The sequence below is a fragment of the Elephantulus edwardii genome, unplaced genomic scaffold, assembly GCF_000299155.1.
Source record: "Elephantulus edwardii isolate Elephantulus edwardi_28Jun2011 unplaced genomic scaffold, EleEdw1.0 scaffold00116, whole genome shotgun sequence".
In the NCBI taxonomy this organism is placed as follows: Eukaryota; Metazoa; Chordata; class Mammalia; order Macroscelidea; family Macroscelididae; genus Elephantulus; species Elephantulus edwardii.
The window spans coordinates 8,307,089-8,333,067 of NW_006399866.1; the positions used below are offsets into that span (position 1 = coordinate 8,307,089).

General features: G+C 36.6%; 1 protein-coding gene across 4 annotated transcripts in view; it reads right to left on the reverse strand.

The window, feature by feature from the left end:
• GAPVD1 (GTPase activating protein and VPS9 domains 1) overlaps nt 1-25,979 on the reverse strand; it is a 47,220-nt gene that overhangs the window by 11,534 nt on the left and 9,707 nt on the right. The window contains exons 7-20 of one of the 4 annotated variants that reach the window (XM_006892561.1): nt 25,798-25,864; nt 22,830-22,955; nt 20,246-20,419; nt 18,319-18,459; nt 17,070-17,204; nt 16,494-16,613; nt 12,654-12,731; nt 12,153-12,523; nt 10,128-10,215; nt 9,132-9,212; nt 5,846-5,968; nt 3,562-3,691; nt 1,056-1,162; nt 615-774 (exon numbers count right to left, since the gene is read on the reverse strand). In XM_006892561.1, coding sequence (XP_006892623.1) covers nt 615-774; nt 1,056-1,162; nt 3,562-3,691; nt 5,846-5,968; nt 9,132-9,212; nt 10,128-10,215; nt 12,153-12,523; nt 12,654-12,731; nt 16,494-16,613; nt 17,070-17,204; nt 18,319-18,459; nt 20,246-20,419; nt 22,830-22,955; nt 25,798-25,864 — 1,901 coding nt within the window. Of the gene's footprint in view, nt 1-614; nt 775-1,055; nt 1,163-3,561; nt 3,692-5,845; nt 5,969-9,131; nt 9,213-10,127; nt 10,216-12,152; nt 12,524-12,653; nt 12,732-16,493; nt 16,614-17,069; nt 17,205-18,318; nt 18,460-20,245; nt 20,420-22,829; nt 22,956-25,734; nt 25,865-25,979 lie in introns of all 4 variants that reach the window. The other 3 variants (XM_006892560.1, XM_006892562.1, XM_006892563.1) reach the window with 3 other exon arrangements.

Consider the following 25,979-nt stretch of genomic DNA (forward strand, 5'->3'; position numbering starts at 1 on the left):
GTTAAAGGTATATCCTTTAATGCGGAGTTAACTTTAGTGTCAGTGTTGTCCCTGCCTTTCTCACACTCGTCTTTACTCACTTATTTCCCTGCTCCACCATCCACCAGGATACCCATCCACTTCTACCCCCTCCCTTCACATCTATCTCCCTTTGACCAGCCCTCCATCTAGTAACTTATATATGAAGCTTCCATGGTGTCTGTGATTCTAAACACATCAGCTTATAGTAGTTCCTTATGTTGGGATCAATGTCTCTGAAGTTAAGTCGTAATGTTTTGTAATGTTATACAGTATATATTAAAAAAAATCATAAATTTTGGTTTTACAACTTGGCACATATGGCTCTAGTAGATTTTCTGCAGTACTAATGCTGTCAGTTCAAGAAACAGAATCATCTTGTATGTTTGTGAAGAATATTCATAGAATATTTATAAAGAATATTCAACTGATCGGCACTGCATTAGGAAGAGCAGCTCATTTATGACTACATTTCTAATCAACATCTAGGTAAATATAGCCAAGCATTCTATAGTAAGTCTAGGTTTGTCTGTGAAGGAAGACTGAGAGAAAATGCAGTTGAAATTTAGATCTAAGAGCTGCACAGGTTCACTTACCTGTAGTCCTCAGCAATAGAAGCCAGCAGTTTCCTACAAGTCCTATTATCAAAGCGGCACACACAGCGCATTGTTTCTTGAAGTTGAGCCATTAAGTTTTTATCTTGTAAATTAATTGCTTCAGCTATTTGAACTTTTAAGAAGCATACAATTTCATTGTCTAAACAAACAAAAATAATAAATTGTTATTTTTTTAAAAATAAAATCATTTCCTTAGGCTTAAATAGTGGTCTTTAACATCCAAACGTACAGCTCGTATAGTGCACACCACTCTCACATAAAGAACCATTTAACTATAGAATCCATCAACTAACCATCAGTAATCAAAGTGCTCTTAAGTGATCATATGGAATTGCTGGATAGCTTAAATGCAGCTGAATACTGGCAATTTCATATAGTTTGATCTATAAACACAGGTAAAACTATCATGGAGCAACTTACCCTCAGGGTCTGTGTGGTCTGGTAAGCCATTCCTTGAATGAGTGAGCACTGGGAAGGCAACAGAATCCGCAGAGCAAAGAGCAAGCCTTAGTTTCTTTTTCGCATCTCTGAGGAATACAATTTATAAAACCGTATTAATTAACTTTATTATAAAATTAATACAATAAAATTAGTTATATCAATAAAATGCATTCATTTCCTTACCCAAAGTTGTGCCATTTTGCCTCAAATGGTCATCCCAGTAAGGGATGCAGGTGAGGAGTATTCTGAAGCAGTCTGACTCTACAGAGGTTTGGATTTCTGGTTCTGGTAAGTCTCTGGGGTATTGTTTACTGGCTGTTGGCTGTGAGTTGATTGTACTCAGCCTCTTATTTTAATCTGCAGCCCTCAGGCCTAATTTTTAATTTTTTTTGGTCAGACATTCTTCTGAGTGGCATGACACTGGTCTGTCCATTTGCCATACAGAAGTACTTCATGGTTGCTGTGATGCTAAACACTGTGACACTGATGTGTCAAATGCGATAATGGTTACCCATGGTGGACAGTGGTGGAGCTCCCCGATTAAAACAGCTTAGAAGCAGGAGTGGCATCCACTTCCAAAATAGCTTACCTCCAGAAACTCTATGAACTTGGAGAAACTATGAAAGTTACACAAGTGTTCAGGTCTTTCATTCATAGGGTCGCTATGAGTCGTTTACGACTCAATGGCACTTAGCAACAACAACCTCTAACAGTCAGAAATAAAGATCATTTTTAACTTATTGACAACTCACTTAAAGGAACATCATTTCTAGTTACCCACAAAGCAAGGTTGTAAAAATGTTCTGGGCCAAGGACCATTCTGTAGAGCCCCCATTATTAGTCAATAAGCAAATCCTTTCTGAACTTCTATCATACACTGAGATCCCTCCTAGGCACATGAGAAGAGTCATGAAATTTTATTATACTAGTACCGGGATAGACAGGATCTATTAGAAGTCATGAGATGCTCTCATCAATAAAGTAAGAACTGGATCCCTTCTACATTTCTGGAGATATGTTAATCCTGCTACAAGACAACTGTATCATCTGACAAGAAAACCTTTCCTAGTGCTCAACTGCATGGGAGGGGTTTTTGTGTTGAGTCCAAGCCTGCTTCTTTTTAACATTCAGCTACTGACTGAACACTACCGAGTGGTAGAGTACACCTTTAGTGAGGTGTCACCCTCCACAAAAATGCAACTCTTCATACTAGGAGATACAACTGAGTTTCTTTCATCTGCTATTATCTGTAGCCCTTTCTGATCCTGTGGGGCATGGACCAGAGCTTCTTTAGAATGTTTGGATACACCAACTGAAGAAAGGAGCCTAAATATACCAGAGTACAAGCACAGGGCAGTCTGATCTTCCTCTGACTAGCTCAGACTCTTTCCTTATTGGTTCACTTCTTTTTAAAAAAAAAATGTTTTCTTGTGAGAGTAACTGATCAAATGTTAACACTCACTCACTTTGCAAAGTCTCTTATAAAGTATATAAAGGTAAAGTGACCTGGTGAATTTAGCAAAATAAAGTCATGATTTAAAAGTAAAACGGCAGTCTATCTCTCTAATTTTACAGTAGGCATAATATCATATTACTTGTATGTGTGATAATTTGCTATTTGAATTTTGCTTTCAATTAATATAAGGGATGGGTATGTATGAGACAATATTTTTCATGTATTAATAACTGATGAACCCTGATAATGGATCCATCAATGTATTTTTAATTTTTCTATATTTGAAAATTTCTATAAGAAAAAAACTTACAAAGTGGCAGAGAAAGAAAAGCTTTGTAAAATGACGAGTCTTTTTCTCTCAAAGTATATGAATACAAATGCCAGAGTTATCATGCACAAAGCCAAGAAAACCAACAATGCCAGATAGTGACTTTATTTTGCACTGTCCTTTGAACATCCCAGTGGAAATAAAATGCTAAATGCAGATACTATGAAGTGTACATGACTACAGTCTTAAAATGGACGTTCCTTGGCAGGCAAAGCCAAAGTGCTCTATGAAACAAAACGTCCCGAAAGTTTTGTTTTTTAAAGCTCTGTGAGACATAGAGACTTGCCCAGGACATTAGGGAAATGACAAACAGAGAGTGCTCAGTTACAGGGTAGAGTGAGTTATCCAACTACTGGGGACACTGGGTTATTTAACTACTGGAGACAATGGGTTACTCAACAGCTGATCCAGGCCTAGAATTACCTCTGCCCTCCCCTGACATTTCACATGTGGACTGCTAGTAGCTTTGGGTGGAGAGAGGCACTGACTCACGTCTCATTGAGATTACCTATGTGGCTCCTGCAGACAAACGCATTTTTTTAACCTTGAATTAATGATTCTCATATATGACACCTAGATCTAAAACAAAAAAGTGTCATTCTTATTGCTCTGCTTTATATACATTTAAGTGAAACAATCATTTGACTTGAAGTGACTACAAAGTCTAACTCCCAAAGTTCTAAATCGTACAAGAGAAATACCTGTAAGAGAAAGCGGAATCCTGAGGGTGGGCCGCTTGACTCGCAGAGTCTGGGAGATCATCAGCTGAGATGTTTTGCAGTGCTTCATCCCGAGGAGAATCATGTGCACTTTCACCATCACCCAGAACCTCTGAAACCCACCCCCAGAAAAGGACAGACAGGTTAACTCTGGGATATTCTGGTACTGCTAAGTATTCGAAGCAATTCAACAACTCATCAGCATGTAAACTTGTTTAAGTTATCAATTCCATTCAATCACAGTCAAGTCGATGCTGACTTCACTCAGGTTTGCTGGGCTACACATCCTCAAGGCAGGAAACTCTTTCTCCAGAAGAGAACTGGTGATGGATTTCAACTGCTGACCTTTCCGGTTACTAGCCCCAAACGTAATGCTCTTTGCCACCAGGGCTCCTCAAGAAGTCAGTTGTTTAGAGAAGAAAAGAATTTTACTTCTTATTTCAATCCTACTCGACGGCACATAACAACAACAAACAACACTCTAAAAATAAGTGTGTATTAATTGTAATAAAGTTAGTTTTCTATAATTAAAAACACTAAAAAAAACCCCCCAACAACAACAACAACACTAAATCCAGAATGAAATCGTTGTTGCTATGCACCACTGGGTTGGAACCAACTCATATTTGACCCTCCCAGTGGGTTTTCAGAGGCAGGAGACTGCCTGTCTTTCTCCTGTAGAACAGTTGGTGGATTCAAATCACGTGTGTTTTGGTTGGCAGTGCAACTTCTTACCACTAAGCCACCAGAGCCCCCTCAAAATGAAAAGATACTTCAAACTACTTTACATCATTTTATAAATATGGAATTCTGCCCAATCAGAAAAAGGCTTGCCATAAATGCCTCTGTTAGCCAGTGGCTGGGGTGGACCAAGGGCTCAGATCTGATGAAAGCTCCACCCACTATGCCCAAGAATGGGCCTGGGAACTACCTCAAGAACACAGCAAGGAAGATCTGCACTTCCCAGAGCTGTTTACATTAACGGATTAAGAACAGATCCTATGTATGTACACATGTAAAACCAAAAGGAATTTAAAAAGGTAATAAGGATATTGTGATTATATAGGAAAATATTATAATTTCATTTCAAAGGCTTTAGGGGAAAAAGGTAGTAAAATTGTTCAAGTCTAGGCAGTGGGTATATGGATCTTCATTAGTCTTTTAATTTTTCTGCTGCGTCAAACTTTGCAAACCAAAAGTTCTTTTCCCTCTTCTCCTCTGATGTTCCCTAGAAGTCCTCCCCAAAGCTAGCACATGTTACCTCTTTCTTATGCATTCTTTTAGGGACACTATGCACAATGAAGCATAAATGCACACTACCTATGCTTATACGCACTTTTGTCTCCCCCTTCACTTACCTAAGGGACATTATTTTCTGGGGGTTCCTTCACTTATCTAAGGGACCAGTATTCCCTTGTGAGAAAAATAAACTCTATAAAGAAATTAGTACCAAGACAACAATGGGAAACCTGTCAACTTTCAGGGTCAGCTTCCACATATATGCTGAGTGAACATATAAGGTAAAAATTACAGTTAAAATTATAGTTCTGTAGAAAATAAAAAAGAACCTTTTCCTATTAAAGTATACTCCAAATCCTTCTGGGCCTGTCACCTCAGACTTAAAGGATGATTACTCTAAAGCATTTGAACAGTTAGCCATAGAGGAACAATTCAGAAGCTTCAACTTGATTTGGTTTAAAATTTAGATTTGCCTAGCTTTTCTTTTTTTTTCTTCAACTTCTTTGTGTTTTAATTTCCTTTTCTAGAAAACCAGAAATACTAATAGTAGCTGTTTTGCAAGACTATTAATATAATGCAACAAAACACTTCTGGCAGTGCCATCACATTCCTTTCTGCTCGCCAAGAACTGGCCACACTCCAGGTTCCCCTCCAGGTCTGCGGCTACCGAAGCGCTATTCCATATACAGCCGCGGAAAATAGGGCTGGCGCAGCAGCTACCGGGCTCGCAGTGCCCCGGCGCCGCCAAACACAGCACAACTATCTTCTGAATTCTTTGCCACGCGCTGCCTAGCTTTTCTTTATGGTTTGGGTTTTTTTTTAAAAAAAAAACAAAACAAAACATGGGAGTGTCAGAGACAGTGCGATTGGCACAGGACAGAGCGGAGTTTAGGGCTGTTGTACATAGGGTCGCTATGAGTCGCAGGCGACTCAACGGCACATAACAACAACAACAACAACAATCACTTTAATCCGATTACTGCTGGCATATAAAAGCTATTATGGAAATCTTTATCATTTTTATCACCTGTACTCTCATAGTTTGCCAATGCTCCTTCACTGGGGCTGGTTCGTTTGATAGCATTCCTGTATTTGTCTAAAATATCCTCAGCAGCTTGAGCTTGTGCACTGAGTCTAGGACTGGAGTCATCTGCAGGGAAAGGAGAGTATGTGCATTAGCTCTCTCTACCTTGTACCAATTCTGATGTTAGTACGATACCAGAAGCACAATCCCAAAGGCAGATTAGGAGGTAAAACTTAAAAAAGAGCACATATCTCAATGTTAATAGGCACCATGCAGCTGCCTACTCATCCCGTTTCTAGGTCTTAGAGCCTTGCAAAAGCAGGACACTGGGAGGTGTAGCTCCACTTTCTCATCATCACCAGAATTCTGCATGACAGTGTCAAAATTCAGTGCAGACTGAATGGATGACGGGTTTCTAAAGTGCTTACACCAGAGCATAGTTATTAGCAATTCATGCTAACAGAATGTTTCAACAATGTATTTTTATATGCAGATTCCACTTAGTCAGATATCTCTATGCTAAAGGAGGGAAAAAAGCAGGTAAAGTATTCAAACTTAAAGTTTTTTTAAATAATAACTTTTTTACTCCATTCACCCTTCATGAAACTCAATCTCTTTATCATATTTGAAAACTATATATATCCAAATTCTGTCTTACTAAATTTCACCATGACAGTGCAGCTGCTCGAAGAGAGCACTTTTTACGCCAAATGATGTCGGATGCACTCCTCAGCAATTGAGACATTCTTGGGGAGTGCTATAATTGTACATGGGGTGCACAGAGAAGACGCTCTGCTTACTGACAGGGCCAGTTTATCATGTCAATAAAATCAGCACATCAGACATGTTTTACTAGAGTCCAAAATGGTAGAATTATTGAGTTGTCAAAGCAAAGAATTGCTACAGATCTATGGGACAATATTAAGCTCCATAGTAATAAACTCTAGGGATAGATCTAGGCCAAGCAGGTGGTAGAATCCCATTTTTTTTTAAATCCTAATGAGACACCAGATTCAATGGATTACATGCCTGTGTATGTATACATGTGATATTTTACCGGCAGCTACCGTTAAGAGCAGCCAACTTAATCAAGTGCCAGGAACTGTGCTAAGCATCTCAAGAGAACTAACCATCATCACAACCATACAGGGAGGTACTATTAGTGCCTCCATTCTATAGAAGAGGAAACAAAGGCATGGAGAAAATAAGCAGCAGCTCCACAAGCTCGTCTTTTGTTTCCATGAAACAAATACTTGGAACTCCTATCCTGTAAAGTAGCAAAGCATATATAGAGAAAGGAGATTTCCAGAGTAACTTTTCTGTTATAATGGCATTTGAATATATGATATGGCACTTCTAATAAATGTGATCTTTGTAAAGTAGTCAATGATAAGACCTTTATCAGTTACAGTTTGTTTTTTAAAGGAAAGTACTTTTCGGCTATAGTTTTCAAGTTTTGCTGGCAGTACACTTAAACTAGACATTGTAAAAGGTAAATTTTTATCTTACTTATGCCCTTGTGTTCTTGTAAAGTCATACTAGGGAAATAATTAAACATGCTATCTAAACAAAGTTGTGTTAAGTATTTTTATAGCAAAAAAACCCCCTAAAAGCAATTTTAATATCCAAATAATGGAATGGTGATACTACAGTATCAACAGATACAGATTATTTTATAGCAATGAAAGGAGAAAAAATCCAGCTACATCTAGTAGAAATAGGGAGTTTATGAATAATATGTTAAAAGAATACAAAGTTACATAAAGACTGATTCTATTAGAAATAAACACATATATAAATATGAAAAAAGATTGGAAGAGAAAATGGAAAAAGTAATTAGGTTGGTGGATTAGAGCCTGGTGAGAAATTTCCTTTTGTAACATTTTAAAATTGAGTTAATTTTTAAATAAGTCATTAATTAGGTCTGTATAGCAATTTCTGCACCAGTAAGGAGTTAGCTGCTTAAATCATACACCAAGAAAATTAATTTCTTCATGAGGAAAAATTTACTATTCTCTAGCTAGCTTCTAGTCTGAGCATCAAGAATAAAGATGAATGTATTATAAAAAGAAACAAGTAAATAACTGATAACTTCTCCAATTTCTTAAATATTTTAAAATATAGTACCTGGCATGAATCATATTCAAGATGTGCTTAATGGTTGAATAGATGATTGTTTCCAACAGTAAAGTCCTGCCTATAAGTACATCTCCCTGTTGTTCAAAATCTTTTCTTTCAGGGAGGCCACTATATCAGATAAAGGAAGGATGTATATTAACAAAGAGATATATCTCTAACTATATAGGACCAGATATTAAAATAAAATGCATTAAAATGGGATTCTACCATATTATGCAGAATTCATTGAGGAGGATGTTCTTTTAAAATCTATCCCAGTTTTAGAGAGTTTCTTTATTTTTAATTTAGTAAGATAACATTTAAAATCAAGGCAAGAAATAAAGAATGAGACATGAACTCCCCCCTAGATGTGTTATAGCCAGGGAAAAGAGTATACACAACTGTCAAACTCAAGGTTGTGTCATTAATACTACCTTCAAACTCTTTCCTTTTAGGACACTTATTCATAATGTGCCAAAAAGAAGCTGCAGAAATACAAATTAAGAACTCAACTCCTACTTATACTCTCTTTTGTTAAAATGCAATGTTAAAATGGTTCAAGCTGGAAAAACCTGGTAGATTTTATAAAACTTCTACTATAATTGCTGGCATTTATAACACTGTTTGAATAAATGCTTATCACCAAATAGAAACTGATTAGGAAAAACAGGATTTCGCTGTGATCCTCAATAAACTATAAATGAAAATAAATTTATAGTTCTATGATCAACATTAGAGAAAACTACCCAAAGATCCAAAGATATGGCATGCACAGTACTGAAACCATCACTACAATTTTCCTAAATGGCACTCCCTGTCATCATCCTGCTAGATGTGGAGTTGTACGGTAAGCCTACAGGCTCAGGATCAGGGGCCTCATCATAAACAGAAGCTATGATAATGAGGATGATGATGGTGGTGGTGGTTTGCAGGAAGAGCACACTGAGATTCACTGTGGCTGCCAAACAGAAACCACACAAGCTGTGAAGAACATACTCCCCACTGTGTGTGTACACACACACACACACACACACACACACACACACACACACTCTCTCTCTCTCTCTCTCTCTCTCTCCTAAAAAGGTAACGTTTATGGCACCCAAGAAAAAGTGTTATGAAATATGTGCTCTGGGAATGAAGGAGCCAGGAAGTCCATGGGTCTACAAACCTGTGAGTGTTGAGAATCTGTCAGGCCCCAGATCATCTTTGTCTTTTTCTTGTTTTTCTTTCTTTCTAAATGGTATAGGAGCTGGAAATTAAATAAAGTCAGTAGTGTGACATATAACATACTGCACTACTCGGACGACAGCAGTCATTTTGGAGTTACTGGTGTGCCAACATTTCTAAGTGAAAAAGAGGCTGAAGGGTTTAAAAGCTAAAAAACTGGGAGTGTCACTGGTAATCATTCTCAAAATAGCATTGAAGGCTCTTAAATAAGCTTTCAGAAGAATCTGCTTTGGGATCAAGAATGATTCAATAGGAATCCACTAAAAAGAAATCAAAACCATTGCCTCTTAACCTCTGCTCAAAAACAACACATTCAAAACTCCGAGTATCATTCTCTCCCCCTTATCAAGTGGGCTTGAGTATGGCGTGAAAGCAGCTCTCTGTAGCTCCTCAGTGCCAGAGCTCAAACGAGGGCTTTGGAAGACGTTCCTAGCTTTAATATTTTAAGATCTCTCTAAAGAAGAGATACTTTTGCCAACTCAAATCTCAGTATCTACTGATATGATGCCAGGCTACATACCAGGAAGTATTATAAAAAAAAAAAGGCCAATAATTGTAAGCAACTGACTTCCAAAATAAACACCAATATTTAAACATTCTCATTGACTTTTCAATGCACAATTGCCAATAGCATCCCTTTTCTCTGCAATAATTAACAGCCATAAATTATCTATGTTGCATGATGATATTTAAACAACCATGACTTTCATGAATTCCACTTCTGGAACCATTATGACATCCTGTAAAGAACAAAAACTGTCCTTTCTAAAGGTCTACATTAGTCTATTCTGAATAAAACCATTATATACACCCTTAAAAAATAATTGAAGATTTAGGCCCATAAGTCTCACAAAGGAATTGATACTGGGTCTTTGAAAGAGGTTTTGCGGTTCTGCTTTTTGTTACTAGCAGCATTCTGATACTGATATAAAATTACCTTTAGGTATGGCTGAAACAAAACGTTTTCTCCACCAGGGTCTGTTCCTGTCAGATTTCTCATCATCACTATCTTTGCGTTCTTCAGTCTGTAGAAAAAGTTTGATGCTTTATTTGGAGATGGGAAGTAGGAAAATTACTACGAAAAAGATTTCATTAAGTCTATCAAATGTGATAAACCACTCATTTTCTTTAAATTAAAACAAAATTAACTGCTCTTATTGCCATGCAGGGAACTTCTGAAACATGGAGGTGCAGCTTTTAAGCATCACACTGTGATCTCCTTGAAGAGAACATGATCTCCCCATTATTTTTAGTAAACCAAATACTTGGTATAGAGCTTGCCACACAGTAGTCACTCAATACATACTAAATAACTATTGGTTAAATGCAACGTAAATAAAAGTGTAGACTAATAATAGTAGAGATGATGATAGTAGCATTAATAAGTCAAAGCATATAATAAGTCATTCCCTTTTCACAGGAATCTTAAAAGACAGGCACTATCATGAAGCTCTTCTTGATATCAGGCTAAAAAGATTATCTTCCCCAAAGTTGCACAGCCTGAATGTAGCACAGCTGGTAACAACACCATGTGACGAATTTGAAACTCCACATCTGACCATCTGACCATATTATCATTACGACCACATGCCAAAGGGCCTGGGCTGTAATGTCCTTTATTGTCCTATGATCTCACCTTACTATTTTTTCATCTATAAAACTGGAAAAGCTCAATCAGGAAACTAAGACCATCCATGCCTGGTAAGGGTTAGAAAACTGGTTACATACACATGAAGAATAATGAAAGCAAGTTTCTCATTGTTGGAGAAGGGAGGGAGAGATATAGACAGGGAGAAAGAAAACATGAGATATGCACTGTTGGACTTATTTGATTATACTGGTAAGAGCTCATGGTCTTCAGATTATATATACATAGAAAGGTAAAGAGATAAAAACAAATATTAATTTACATGTAAGTTACAGAAACATATCCCCCTAGTCCTGCCCACTGAACTGTCCTAAATGCAACAATATGGTCTCAGGAAAAGGCGGTTTGTATTCAAATCCTGAGTTCTAAAAACCATTTTCCCCTAAAAAGAACAAAGGCTCATTGGAGAAATGGCCAATTCAAGACTATGACAAAGTACAGCACAAACTTGGAACATTTTGTGTCAGATAGCAAAGAAATCTTCAAAGAATAGTACAGCATTTAAGGACCCAGGAGCCAACCTGAAGTGACAACTGGCCAAATAAGTGACAATTGGGTTTCAAAATAAAGGAGCAACAAATCCACTGACTGAAATAGAAAACAAGACTATAAGCATAAATTAGCAAGTGGATTAAAAATCTATGAGGAAGTGAGTATTTACAGCCCTTAAGTAGCTATCTATTAAATTACAAAGGAGAAAAGAGGAACTTTACAGTTAAAGAGTAGCAGAAAGGAACTGCATCAAGTGGTCCAAATAAGTATCATAGTAATGGACTAATTAACACTGGGTCCTGACAGGATGCAATAAAAAGAACACACTTTTACTTCAGAGATATTCCTGCCAAAGATGTTTGACCTGAATCTAATCATAAGAAAACATCTAATAAACTTAAGATGGGGACACTTTAAAAAATAAGTAGCTTGTTACTTCCACATACTCAAGTAATTAAGAGTCAAAGAAAAACTGTTCTAGAATGAAAAAGACATGAAAAGTAATAATACACAATTCTAAATGGGATTTTTACACTATTAAAAAAATAGTATTAGGTTAAGTGGGGAAATACGAATGGTGCTTGAGACTATTACAGTAATAATAATGCATCAAAGTTCATTGTTTGGGTGGCTATAGAATAGGAGTATTCAGAGATGATGACAACACTGGGTTGGCAATAACTCTAAAATGGTTCAGGGAGAAAAAGTGTTGTTTTTCCAGGTCTTTTGTCACTTGAGATCATTTCAAAATAAAAAAAGACTTCACCAAAAATAAGACAGAAATTGCTTAACAAATTCTATTATATGGCCTAAGTCCCATACCTCTCCTCTTGAGGAGTCCTTACTCGGGGACGAAGATGATGAGTGAGGTGCAGCCACCAAAGAAGTAGCACCAATGGCTGCAGCTGGAGGGAGTTCTCGCTCTTCATTCCCTGGACGTCGGTTCCAGCTGGGGTCACTCATAGGTCGTCGGACAGAAGATACTATATCAGAGCTCCTGCTGCGAACAAGTCTCTCAGGGTAAGAATGCCTTTGCTTGAATGCCTCCATTTCGGCTGGAGTTAAAACATGTGAACCAAAGTTTGGCAACCTGGCCTCATTTCCTCCCACAGCTCCTTCCAGGATGGGGGGATCCGGTGGTGGATGTGATGGCCTGGCATAGTGAACCTTTGGCCTTACCACAGCAGAAGTGCCTTGAACACAGAAAAAGCTTTTAGGAACTTACACAAAAATGATGCAACAAAGGGACAAATAAAGGGTATTAATTTCTGTCTTCTGTTTGTGTTCTACACAAGAGTCAAAAAGTTCACCCCTCTGGTTTACCTTCATGTGACGCCAGCGGATCAAACATGGCAAGCAGAGACTCTGACTGAGAAGGAGGAGAGGTCAAGTGATGGGCCCCTAAAACAGAATACCAAACTATGAAACCAACTTGAATTTGGGGGCTCAAGCACTCTTTGAGCATTTCTTTTTTCTCATCAATTAGAATTTGAGGAGCATATCAGACAAGGCAAAAAAACCCCCCCCAAAACCAACCCCACCCTAATAAATATAAAACTGTGATTACTTCAAATTAATTTTGTTTTTAATCTACATTCATAGATCTTAATTATAATTAAGTGGATATAGAAATGCCCATGTCTATTACTATTAATGGCCAAAGGTTAATGCAAAGAGCGGAGTCAGAACAGCTAAACCATTAGACTCATCAGTCACATGTTCCCTGAGACACACTTTCCTCACCTAGAAAAACAGAGGCTATAATACCTGAAGAAAAGGGACTAATGAAAAGCTTTAAACTTTAGAATATTACTCTCAGAAAATTACTCTATAATTAAAAAAGATTACAGTAAAAATTAATTATAATTATGAAAATATAATACTTTCTAAAATATGACTTCTTTAAACATATGGTTAAAAAACTAAGAGTGGAAGTATAAAACAAAAATGCAGAGGTTGTACATATTTAAAATCCCTTAATCTGAACTACTTTTTTAAATAAAAATGATAGTATTTTTATGCCTTTTGATCTTTTTTGTATTCTTCATTTTATATTTTACTTTAAAAAAAACAAACAAACCCATAGACATAATGAAAGATACTTTATATAGCATTTCTCAAAATTAAGGTTTCAGGATCTTTAAATTCTTCAAACTTTTTTATCCTAAATGCTTTTAAGTTGGTGTTGCTGTGATGCTGCACACCATTCCATAGTCTTGTCAAATACCATAATGGTTAGCCATTATGTATAGTGTTTGGATGAGCTTCCAGATTGATTTATGCTGGGAAGCAGGAGTGGCATCCACTTCCTAAACTATATGCCTCTGGAAACTCTACAAACTCTCTAAACTCTATAAATGTACAGAAATTATGGCATTATTGAACAGAGTTCTGTACAGAAATGATGTTAGTCATAAAACAGAGTTTAGGTCTTTTATGCAAAACTTCCTCTCAGTCATATTAGACTTGATGACACTTAATCACTGCTAAGTGAAACTAGTGCTGTTATATCTGGAGAAATACTCTTCCACTTTGTATATCACTCTCTGTCAATGTACAGTATGAAGTAACCTGGGTTGCTGTGATGCTGAACCTTGTGCCATTGGGGTATCAAATACTAGAAGGGCTTCCCAATGTGGACAGTGATTGGTGGAGCTCCCAGTTGTAAAACAAGTTTGGAAGCATCCACTTCCTAAACCACATGCCTCTGGAAACTCTATAAACTTGGTGAAATGACAATAATTATGGAAAGGCATTAGGTCTTCTGTTCATAGTCACTATGAGTTGTGCTCAACTCGATGGCAATTAACAATGACAACAACAATATTGGTATTCACTGTATTAAAAATTAAAACAAAAATTTTAAAAATATTTGATTTATTTTAAAATAACAAACCCATTAAATGGTAACAGAAATACTTTGTAAATGAAAAATTGTATTTTCCAAAACAAAAACTATTAGGAATAAATGGTACTGTTTTATATTTCTGTAAATTCCTTTAAAATACAGGAAACTGATGGTAGTCTCTGGGGAAGTGCATGACTAACTCCAAGACCATGCCTCTCTGACAGTTCAAATTAACAGCTCTTCAGGAGAAAGGCGAGCAACCTCTTCCCGTGAGATTTACAACCTCAGGAATCCAAGGAAGGGTCAGTTATGAGTTGGTTTTCACTTGATGGCAATTAAGTTTTAAGGTTTTTTAAAATGTATGGCAAAACAGAATACATATAGATTCTCAAATCTACTTCTGTATTCATTCTGTTGCTATAAACTATCTTGCTAACAAAGAAAATCGGACTTCGTACAGAAAGGTAGCTGGAAAAGAGATATTTAAATAGCCTTTTTAGGTAACTGTGACTATGGTTTTTTGATACTACAGTATTATTTTCTTTTTTTATTAGCTACAACGTGGAACCTGAAACCCTATCAATGAACTTTTTGTACAGTTACAAATTAATTAATCTGTTCACACTCCAAACGGACATTTTACTCACACATGATTTTAGAGAATTAGTTATCTTGAAAACAATGGTTTATCAAGGCAGATCTTCCAAACACTGACATAATTCACTGTATCATATAAAAAAGCAGTATCCTTCATATCACCACTATCTCACAAGAAAAGTCCCTAAAGAGTAGAGGCTCTCAAGCTCAAGGAGAGATGTTTTCCAAAATTCTAATTTTCATTTCAAAGCTTAAATTTTACCATTGGCAACAAATTTTACATTTTAAGTCATTTCTCCTTAAAAGTGACAGGCTCACTTTGTTAATTTTTGAAAAAAAAATCTGGCTTAGTCAGAATAACCATAGTTTGTTTACTACTGCTTTGTTCTAGAGAAAATGGCCTTTTACGAGAAACAAAACATCCAGTTAAGCTCAGAACTCAATCACGTAAGCGATTTTCCTTGAGATGTCTCATATTTTGAAAAGCAACTGAAATTAATGGAGGGCACTTCTTAGTTATTCACACAGGATATTAAAAAGATGTATATTCAGGTTTGAAATGTGATTAAATGAACACTGTTAACTACTTCCTTAATGACATTCATAAGTTAAAAAAACCTATTACAACTGCAAATGAAGGATACAAAGATGATAGCAGCACAGTTTAGTGTCACTGCTTTGATTCATGCTTGAGGCTCCAGCAGTTTTACCTATTCTTTTGACTGTGAAACACTGGTACAAATATCAGTACAGTGAAAAGTGCAATAGCTTCTTATGTATTATTAGGAAAACAATTTTTGACTTTGTGCCACTTTCCTTCGAAAGTCTTAAGGACCCTAAGTGGTTCACAAACACTTTGAGAACTACTGCTTTAGAGTAGATGTTCTCAACCAAGGGTTTATTTTGCTCCCTATGAGGGCATCTGATGATATCTAGACATATTTTTAGTTGTTATAATTGGAGAAAGGAAAATCCAATAGTTAATAGGAATGTCACCAAACATTCTATGTTAAACAGGACCAACCTCCACAACAAAGAATGACACCCAAAATGTCAATAATGTTGAGAGATACTTGTTTAAAACAAACAAAAGTAAAAAGAAAGGCAAGGTACCTCACAATGCAGAGCCCAATATTTAAACTGTTAGTAATTTAAAAAAATTAAATTTTTAAAAACTACATTGTCATTTTATTTTCAAATTCTTAGTTGTTTCTAGCATTCTGGTAATATAAATGTTGAGACTATCTTTGAGTATAGATTTTTCTCCAAGCATGTAATAGCCTCCTTGGCTAGCCTCCTCGCTGCCGCTCCCCAACCTTAAAGACCCACTGCTTCAAAGTCCATTCTGACTCACGGCAACCAGCCAGTGGGTTTCAGAGGTTGTAAATCTTTATAGGAGGAGATATCCCATCTTTCTCCCACAGAACAGCTACTGGCTTCAAACTGTCAACCTTTTTAACAGCCAACACATTACATACTTCACCACTAGGGTTCTTTCATGCACAGAACTGTTTCCTTGTAACTTGTTTGCTTCCTTGTAACTTGTCTGCTTATGGAAGAAATGAAGCAAATGGGCCAATTTTAGAATGCTTAAGGCTTTATAACCATACTGCCAAAATACATCCCAAGTTGTTATAATCAATTTATATCACCAGCAATGTGTAAGAATGCCACTGTCCCCACAAATCTGATCAAATCATTCATATTTAACCTCTTACCATGGGCTATTTCATCCATGTCTGGACTAGTGACAGAATCTTTACCCCCAAAATCAGAGCTGCACTCAGATCTCAGGTCTTCAATCTTATTTGGAATATCCTCAGAAGTTGCACTTATGCCTTTAAAAAAAAAAGTAAAAAAATAAAAGGAAAGAACAACAAAATCATCACACAAAAAGTGTATGACGTTTGGAGAAATTGAAATAATTTCAAATTCTGGATGTCTCAGCTTCATATTTGTAAGCTATTCAGTATTAACAGTATTAAACATACTTAATCTGAAAAACAATCAAAATTCTGATGTGATCTATAAATACAAAGGCAGAGGCGAACAAGAAGAGTTGCAGAAAGTTGTTTACACAGTACACAGATTGTTAGCCAATTACTTAAAAGGCTCTATAATGTCAAACATTAAGTTCTTAGAGATTTAAGGTTCCCTAGAAATAATTTTGTTTATTGGAAATTACTCAGATCTTCACTAAAATACATCTCTCCTCTTTGATATCAATTTTATAAATGTGAACAGGGGAAGTAACACACCTCAAATCCTTATTCCTTAAAACAAGACAGACATACCCGACACAACACTGAGGCCTGGTGTGCTGGGGCGGGAACTGACCTCCCTGACATCCGTATCATCAGATGTGCTACCCAGTCCAGAACAGCTTTCCAGTTCCTGTAGACGTTCCTCCTGCTTCAGGTCTGGAGCCTCTAAACACAACATATGAGGGATCCCTTTAGTGATTCTGTTAAAACTCACAGGTTTTTTCATTTTGAGATCCAGATGACGAAAGCCAGCAGGACATGAATGGAATCAGTGTAAGTTTTCAGTCTTGGCCAGTTGCAAAATTAGTTAGTTCAAGTGGTAACTGTCAAGATTGTGATTTCTATCCTAGTGTAAGCCAGTTAATAGTGCACTGAAATGTACTATTTCTAGATCACTAATGCCATCAAATACATTGTTGGTTAAAGTGTAAACCAGACACTGGACAATGGGAGTACAAAAAAACTTGGCATTAAATCAATTACTTGGGGGTGGGGAAGGGACTAGAACATCAAACACAAAAAACCCTTCTATGCATGTTTTGTAGCTGGTAAACTAATGCCATTCTTTATAGGAAGGTTGTTAGAATGTAACTGAATGTCTTAACATTATAAAGTACAAAGATCACTTAAATATTCTTGAACCAAGTAATTTAAATAGAACAGAATGCAAATATATAATTATTTATATTTGCATTCTAGTAGTTGAAGTTACTTTTATTTGTATTTTAGCAGTTGAATCTTATTTGAAGATTAAATGAAATCAGGAGAAAAGTTCAAATGCAATATACAGGAAAAAACAGTTAATTCAAACATATTTTATAATTCTGCTCAAATGAATTCTCAGTACCCCAGAGTCTCAACTTCAATGTCTTATAAAAATACACTAAACCTCTTTTAAAAGGCAATGTTATCCCCTATAATAAAATCTAAACATGCTTACCAGGCATCCAACTATTTAGGGTTTGAACTGTGTTCAATTTCTATCCTGTGATGAAGTTAGTGGGAGACACTGAACTCAGTATTCCACACAGAACCCTGATGAGTTACTAACAACTGCTCCTAAAGTAACTGAACACAGAGGCAGAAAGACCTTAGCCTATGCCATCCAATGGACAGATGAATAAAAAAATACCCTCATTTCCCTTTGAAATTCTCAACTAGTGATTGTCTCACACTTGTCAAATGCATAACTAACAAATGTACATAAAACAGAAATCAGGACACCTTACATTTAAAACTTCTGTGCAAATGAAAAAGCAAACAATGATGACATACTAACCTGAGTCACTTGGTAATACCTCTACACTCCAAGCTTCGCTGGTTGTCTCTGATATAGTAGAACCAGTGCAGGGGTCAAGAAGCACTGACCCTGAACCTGGTAGGCACAGCAAACTGCCTAACATGTTCTCTGCTGCTGCACCTGTATAACCAGTGGGGAGCAAAGGGTTAACAAAAGATCCTAATGGAAAGAGCAGAGACAACGGAAAGGCCACACACAAAACTAAGAAAATCTCCTCTCTACTCTACCCACAAGGAAGAAGTCAGGTAAGAATAATTTCAAGTAATAACATCACTCAAAACACAAATTTCCCATTCTGGTCACAATGGTACAACTTCTTGTTCATCAGTTTCCTCCTATTCGGCTTTGACTCTCCATAGAAAAAACACACATTATCAGGTCAAGTCATTTCAACTAACTTTCACCTTGGTTTTACAGCAAAGTTTATACGTCCCTAATATTTTTCTAAAATGCATAATCTTACAAGGATTAAGAGGGGATCTGGTGGCACAGTGGTTAAAAACATTCAGTGGCTAACCAAAAGGTCAGCTGTTCAAATGTAACAGCCCCTTCATGGGAGAAAGACAGCAAGTAGTCGCCTTCCTTAAAGACTGCCTTGGGAATCCTGTGGGACAATTCTTTGTATTATAGGGTCACTATGACTTAAGGGCAGCTTGACAGCAATGGGATTTTAACAAAAATTAAAAACACTAAAGAAAAAAGGAACACTGCAAGATGTAAACTTAGGAAGTTATACTGGCCAAATATGTTCTATTCCAGAAATCTACTCATACACTTAAAGCAATAAAATATGCCTGCAGTAAAATACACACATCCTCCAGAGCACTCATTCAAATGCAAGTACAGTTTACAATCAGTGCCAGGAAAAACACTACTTTGGCATCTGGAATAAAGTAATGTAAAACCAATTAAGAAATCTATTTACACTACTTAGAAATACAAAGAAGAAGGATTAAACATTATTGTACCCCTGCATTAAAAATACTCAGGCTCAGACTACTCTACTCCTTCTGCTAGGCATAATAAAAATAATTCTACTCCATTCAGTGCATGAAAGAAAAAAAATCACTAGTAAAAGTTATCTTTTAAAGATATATCATGGACTAATTACAAATAAAATAAAGTATCAAATTTCTTTAACACAATGATGGCAGACGGGAGAAAAGGAAAGTGAGTGGGAGGTCAGCTGACATGAAAATGGCCATGTGTGGACAGACCTGCTAAAGCTGAGTTCATAAGTGTACTCTTTATTTGCTTGAACTTTTCCATTATAAAGAAAACTAAGGAGGTCATTAAAAAACTGTTACAAATCTTTAGTACTGTTACGAATCTTTAGTACTTATACAGCAATACCCGAAAAAATGTTATGAATTTTTTTTATAAATTATGCCTGAATCAATAAATTTAACATTAAAAAAAGAGCAATATAGTTTCTTTGGAACAGAAGCTACCTTTTCAATAGAAAATTTTCAGAAGTAAATCTTGTAATCTAACACATGATGTTACAGGCATAATTGCAAGAATTTTTATCTTAAGGTAATGCATTTGATCTTAAAAGAATAAAGTAATTACTGACTACTAAGAACATACACCATGTCAAGCAAATAAGACTTGACCAGTAGCTAAGTGAAAAGATTAGGTTTTCTTTTCTTGAGGGGAGGCATGTAAGGGAGTTAAGTGTAAAAAGAAAGACTACTACTCATATTCAGGCTGGGTTGGAAAGGCCAAAACTGCCTTGTCACATACAGTTATCAGTTTTTACATTAGTCCTAATACATCATGTCTGTCAGAGCACTGAAACTTTTTCCCATGAAGGGTGAGTGATATAAGAAATCCAAACAAAAAAAACAAAAAAAAAAAAAGAAATCTAAACAACAATCTTCCAAAGACATTAAACAGTAGTTACCTGCAATTTCCTGTAAGCGATCTTCATCAATGTTAGGGTCAAAGTCACTTCCCAAGACATCTGTACTCCAGGTCTCACTCACTGTTTCTGATATGTCCCTATCATCTGTTAGTCCCATCATGTCTCGAATTTCAAACTTCCTTAGCTTATCATCAAGGTTATCTTGTGTTGTGGCTATCAAAAAACAAAATTAAGCACTTTTTAATAGTAGTAAAACTACTAAAAAAAAAGTAGTAAAACTACTATGGAAAACAGCACAAAACTTCTTTTAAAAATTAGGTATTTATGCCAGAAAAAGAAGAGTGGTAGAAACTGTACACTCATGTTCATTGGAGCATTATTCACAATAGCAAAAAGATGGGAGCAATTTAAGTGTCCATCAACAGATGAATGGATATAATATGGTACATATATAAGACTAAACAATGAATAATAATAATCTTACTATCTGAAAGAAACCTGGAGCTCATTACACTAAGTGAAATTTGTGAAGCACAAAAAAAGGCAAATATTATATGACAGCACTATTATAAAAATTCAAGCACAGATTTACATACATAAAGAAACAGTTTTTGATGGTTACCAAGAACAAAGAGGGAGAGCAGAAGAAGCACAGGCAAGTAGATATGAGTTGACTTCTAGTAAAGAGAAAGAATACATAAATTGGGGGAATATAACACAATGTGTCAAGGGCAAAGGAAGATAGAGAGGTACAAAATTTCAGTAAACGCTATAGCAAATACAGTTCTGCACAAGTAGTAATAACTAACGATCAACGAGTAGTTATATGAGTAAATATGTATGCTAAATAGTTAAGTGAGGTTATACAAGAGTAAACTTGCATACATATAAAGGTATGCTAGTAGATATTGCAGCAAAGGGCTCAAGTGTGTAAGAGATAATGAGGACAGGATACGACAAGGTTCAGATTTATTGTTCACAGGGTCACTAGTCTGTGTACTTTTTTTAAACTATCTTTTTTAAAAAATTATTATTAAATTTTATTAGTTTTAATGAAGATTTACAGAGATTTTGGGTTTTCATTCATTCATTCATTCATTGTTGCACTGTTTTCTCTACCCTCCTCCCCAGTTCATTCTTCTCCCCCGCCCCCCACCGAATGTGTTTTAATTGTCCAATTGTCACAGTGCTTGTCAAAGCCAGTTCTGATTAATCTCCTTGTCAGTGTGTCCTTTGCCATTCCCTATCTCTCCTCCCTGAGAGAGACTTCACCCTGATTCATAAGGAAAAGGGGATGGCGTATTCTCTTAGCTACTTCCTGCTGAAAAGGGACCCTGTGGGTTTCAGGGTGAAGATCTTCTCTCACTACTCTAAAGGGCCCCTTTGGCAGTAGGAAACACATAGACTATTATGGAGATTGATTTTAGAATTTAGATGCACTGTTATCAATTGTGCTTAGCCGTACATGTTCATATCCTTGAAGATGTATCACGGAAGTGTTGCAGCCTAGAAGACACAAATTTAACTAACAAGTTAAAAGCACATGAGTAAAAAATTAAAAAGCAGTAATATTCTGAGCAGAGGTTCTAATAGTAGCACAAATCAAGTTACAGAGGGAAGGTGGTTCTTACAATAAAAGGCCTATAGACTAGCACTTTGTCTATTATAATGCTATTATAATGTTAGGAACCACAAGATGTAGAGGCTCAGCTATGTCATTTATGATTCTTAAGTCCTGGAGCAAATTCCATCTACCACTGGGTTGTTTTACAACTTGGAAGTTCACATGCAAGGTAGAGGTGAAGTAAGGAACTGCTTATGAGGTTTTCTGTCCATTCCAACAACTACGAAATAGTGAGAAGAGTTGGGACCTCAGAAGGCTTTTAGGACCAATTAGTAGGCTCTGTGTCCAGGAGAAAATGAATATACTTACCAGTAATGTTAATGCTCACCCACAGCTCTTCAGGAAGGATCTAAATCATTGAAGCGTCCTCCTTTGTTTCCAGCTGGGAGCTGGGGCCTGTCAGTCCTGTCAGCCACGAGGACCTGATGTGGGCCACCCTTGGCCAAGTGTCCTTCAGAGTCACACTTAAAGCAAGTGAGTGGGAGCTTCTTCTCCACTCCCTTGCCTATCTGTGGCTCTCGTCTGTGACACCGTCTACTGAAGTGGCCCAGCTTTCCACAGTGGAAGCAATTCTGACCTCCTTTATTACCTTTGGGTGGCACTGTATATGAGTAAGGCTTCCTTTTGTGTGTGTACCATCAAATCAGATCTGATTGGTACAGGAAGAGATTGCCCCTCCTTCTCCAGCAGAGATCTGGTGGATTTGAACCGCATGCCTCTAGGATTGCAGTGCAGCTTCTTGCCACTAGGCCACCAGAGCTCCCTGTAGTCTCTGTAATTTAACACTATCCTGTGTCATTTAAGCCTCAGCAATTAATTTACCAACTAAGTACATTTTCACAAAATGAAGGGACAATGAATAAATACAAACTTAGTGGTCTTTACATAGTTAAATTTATTCTCTTACTGAGTAGAACCAATTTACAAGCAAGTATTTTGCTTATTTTGCAACAGGTAAATTCTTTGCTATTTAAGCAACAGTGTTCAACTTCACCTTACCTTGTTCATGTTCTAACAGCTGCAGAGCTTCAACTCCATTACTCCCAGAAGGTCCTGCTCCAAGTTCTGATACAGATTCTCCTTCCAGATCCAGAGAGGACACTGAATTGGAGCGATTTGAAGGACCTAGAGAAATGTTTTTCTCATGAGTGACTGTTTTAAAATAGCCATGAGCCACCATGCAATTCTTCATGCTTTGAAAAGAAACTAACGGCTAATTAAAATGTTTTTAATAATTCATTTATGTTTTAAAAATATGTTTGCATTAATAAAGCCAGACTTGCTGCTAACATTCTCCTTGAATTCAAAACAGGTCAAATAACTGGAAATCTGAGCAGATGTCAGCTGAGTTTTTTTGGTATGAAGACTTCCATCCTGGCTAATCTTGAGCTACCAAGAAGGAATCATTGAACATGAAGCTGGGAAGAAAAGCTTACAACTAGTTCTCATAAGTCCGTATAAGTTAGTAACAGCACACTGCTGTGCAGATTCACCATGAGGCTGAGATGCATGGATTATGTGCAAAGATTCTTCCAAAAATACATGCAGTGTGCTAATATGTTTTTGCATACAATTTGTAAAAGTCAAATACACTAACTTCAATTGGCTAGCATTCCTGCCTTTTTCTGCTCTTTTTCCATCTTATGAAATTGATGACTTGGATTCGGGGGGGGGGGGCTCGTGTGTGTGTGTGTATTTGGAAGCAGGAGTGGCATCCACTTCCTAAACAACTTGCCTCTGGAAACTCTATGAACTTTGATAAATGTTGATAGTTGTAGAGGAGCTTCAGGCCTTTTGTTCATAGAGTCACTATGAGTCATGCTCTAACTCAAAGGCAATCAACAACATACATATATGTATTTGCATATTGCTAAGTAAAAGAAGCTAGCCCAAAACTTTTGAGATATTCTACAATGGGCAATACTATATAGTGAGTGAAAAAGCCAATGGTTACTAGGAGTTTGGAAGGCATGTGGACAGAGATGAACCACAAGGCTTTTTTAGTGCAGTATATAACAATGACAACATAGAGGGAGCTAAGTTGGCCTAGTGGACAGTTTTTTGTCAAGCATTCTTCTAAGTGGTATAGCACTGGTCTGTGCATTCCTGTACAGAGGTAACTCATGGTTGCTGTAATGCTAAACACTGTGACACTGATGTGCCAAAATGCAATAATGGTTACCCATAGTGGACAGTGTTTGGTGGCACTTCCCAATTAAAACAAGCTTGGAAGCAGGAGTGGCATCCACTTCCGAAATGCCTTGCCTTCAGAAACTCTATGAAAACGGAGAAATGACCAAAGTTATACAAGCGTTCAGGTCTTTTGTTCATAGGATCATTATGCGTTGTCTACAACTTGAAGGCACTTAACAACAACAATAACATATATATGACTGTATAATGATGGACACATGCTATTATCCTTCTGTCAAAACCCATAGATCTGTGTAAGAGTGATGTTAATAATATTGTATCAATATTGGTATTCAAATATATTACATTAAAGTGAGATGTTGTTAGTAGAAACTATGTGGGGATATGAGAAAGGAAACATATGGTAACTATATACTGCACAATTCTGTGTAACTGCTCCAAAAAAGAAAACCTATGTAAAATATGTTTATATGTAAGTATGTTGTGTGTCTAGACATATACATATAAACACATATTCTTTAAACCAGCAATTCTGCTTCTAAGAAATTATTTTAAAGACATTTAAAAAAATAAATGTAAATTTTCTCACTGCAGTTTCTATGTCTCAAAAGTACAAGCAATGCAAATGTTTAATCACAGGAAAATGCTTAAAACTGCAGTATCTCCATATGAATGTAAAAGTCACAAGAATGTTATTACTGTTACACTGTTAAATAAAACACTATAAACTGAATTCTTCTATACATATACATCAAAACGTTAATTTTTATTACCAGAATAGTGAGATTAGAGATGATTTTGTTTCTCCTCCTTTAGAATGAAAATACTTAAGTTGCATGATTTTTTTATTTTTTTTTAAATTGTTGTGTGTATGGTCAGATCAGATGTGACTGGCTCAGGAGGAGACTGCCCCTCCTCCAGCAAAGTACCTGTTGGATTTGAACCGTGTACCTTCGGGATTGCAGCACAGCTTCTTGGCACTAGGCCACCAGAGCTCTCTGCATGATTTTTTTTTTAAATAAAATTTTTAGATAAATACCCATAAACATTTTTCATTACAAAAATATTTTGGTCTAGTATCTTGGTTTCTAATTTTCTTTCCTTTTTCTATTTCTACTGGAAAAGACATTATGCTGGGAAAGGTGGAAGGCCAGAGAAAGGTGGAGGAGTCTCGACAAAATGGACTGACACAGTGACTGTAATGATGGGCTCAAGCCTATCAGCAATCGTGAGGATGGCACAGGATAGGCAAGCAGATCTGTCGTTCACAAGGTCACTACAAGCTGTTGACTTAATTGCACCTAACAACAACTGTTGACCTCTACTTCATAAAAATATGTGTGAAAATATGTGGATAGAGATACACAAAACACTCAAAACTATGCACAACATTCTGAAATACTTGTGAGCCCATTCTTCTCTTCATTCAAACATGCATCATATCCCTCTAAAGGAGCTCTATAAGCTTTGGTGTATATAAATTCTGGAAAAACAAAAACTTCTTATGTTTTAAGTCTCTATGAAGACCTCTACTGTTTCCATTTTAAAGCATACAAGGTCTCTTACAATCTTAATTTTAGTCTGACAACAATTTTTACAGCCAACTGTTCAAGTTCATCAGTAGAAAACATCATTACTTTCCTCAGTGAAAGGCACAGATGGCCTAATTAAAATTTATAAGGCTCCTTTAAAGAACATAAAACAAGTATTACTTGAATCACACAACTCCTTGAATGAAGTAACCCTTCACCTTCAGATATTCCTTCCAGATTATCACTGCAGAGGGAAAAGCGCAAGGTTTTATCAGGTTTACCGTGGAGTTTGTTTTCATCAACCGGGACATCTCCTTGTCCTCCATCTGAAAGCTGCATGTTTAGGACCTGAAAAACCAAAGTGTCAATTTAGTTTCACATCAATTTGCTAGGCAGGTATACAGAGATCAAAGTTTCTGAGTGATTACCAGGGATAGGGAGAGGAGGGGAGGGGAGGGGAGGG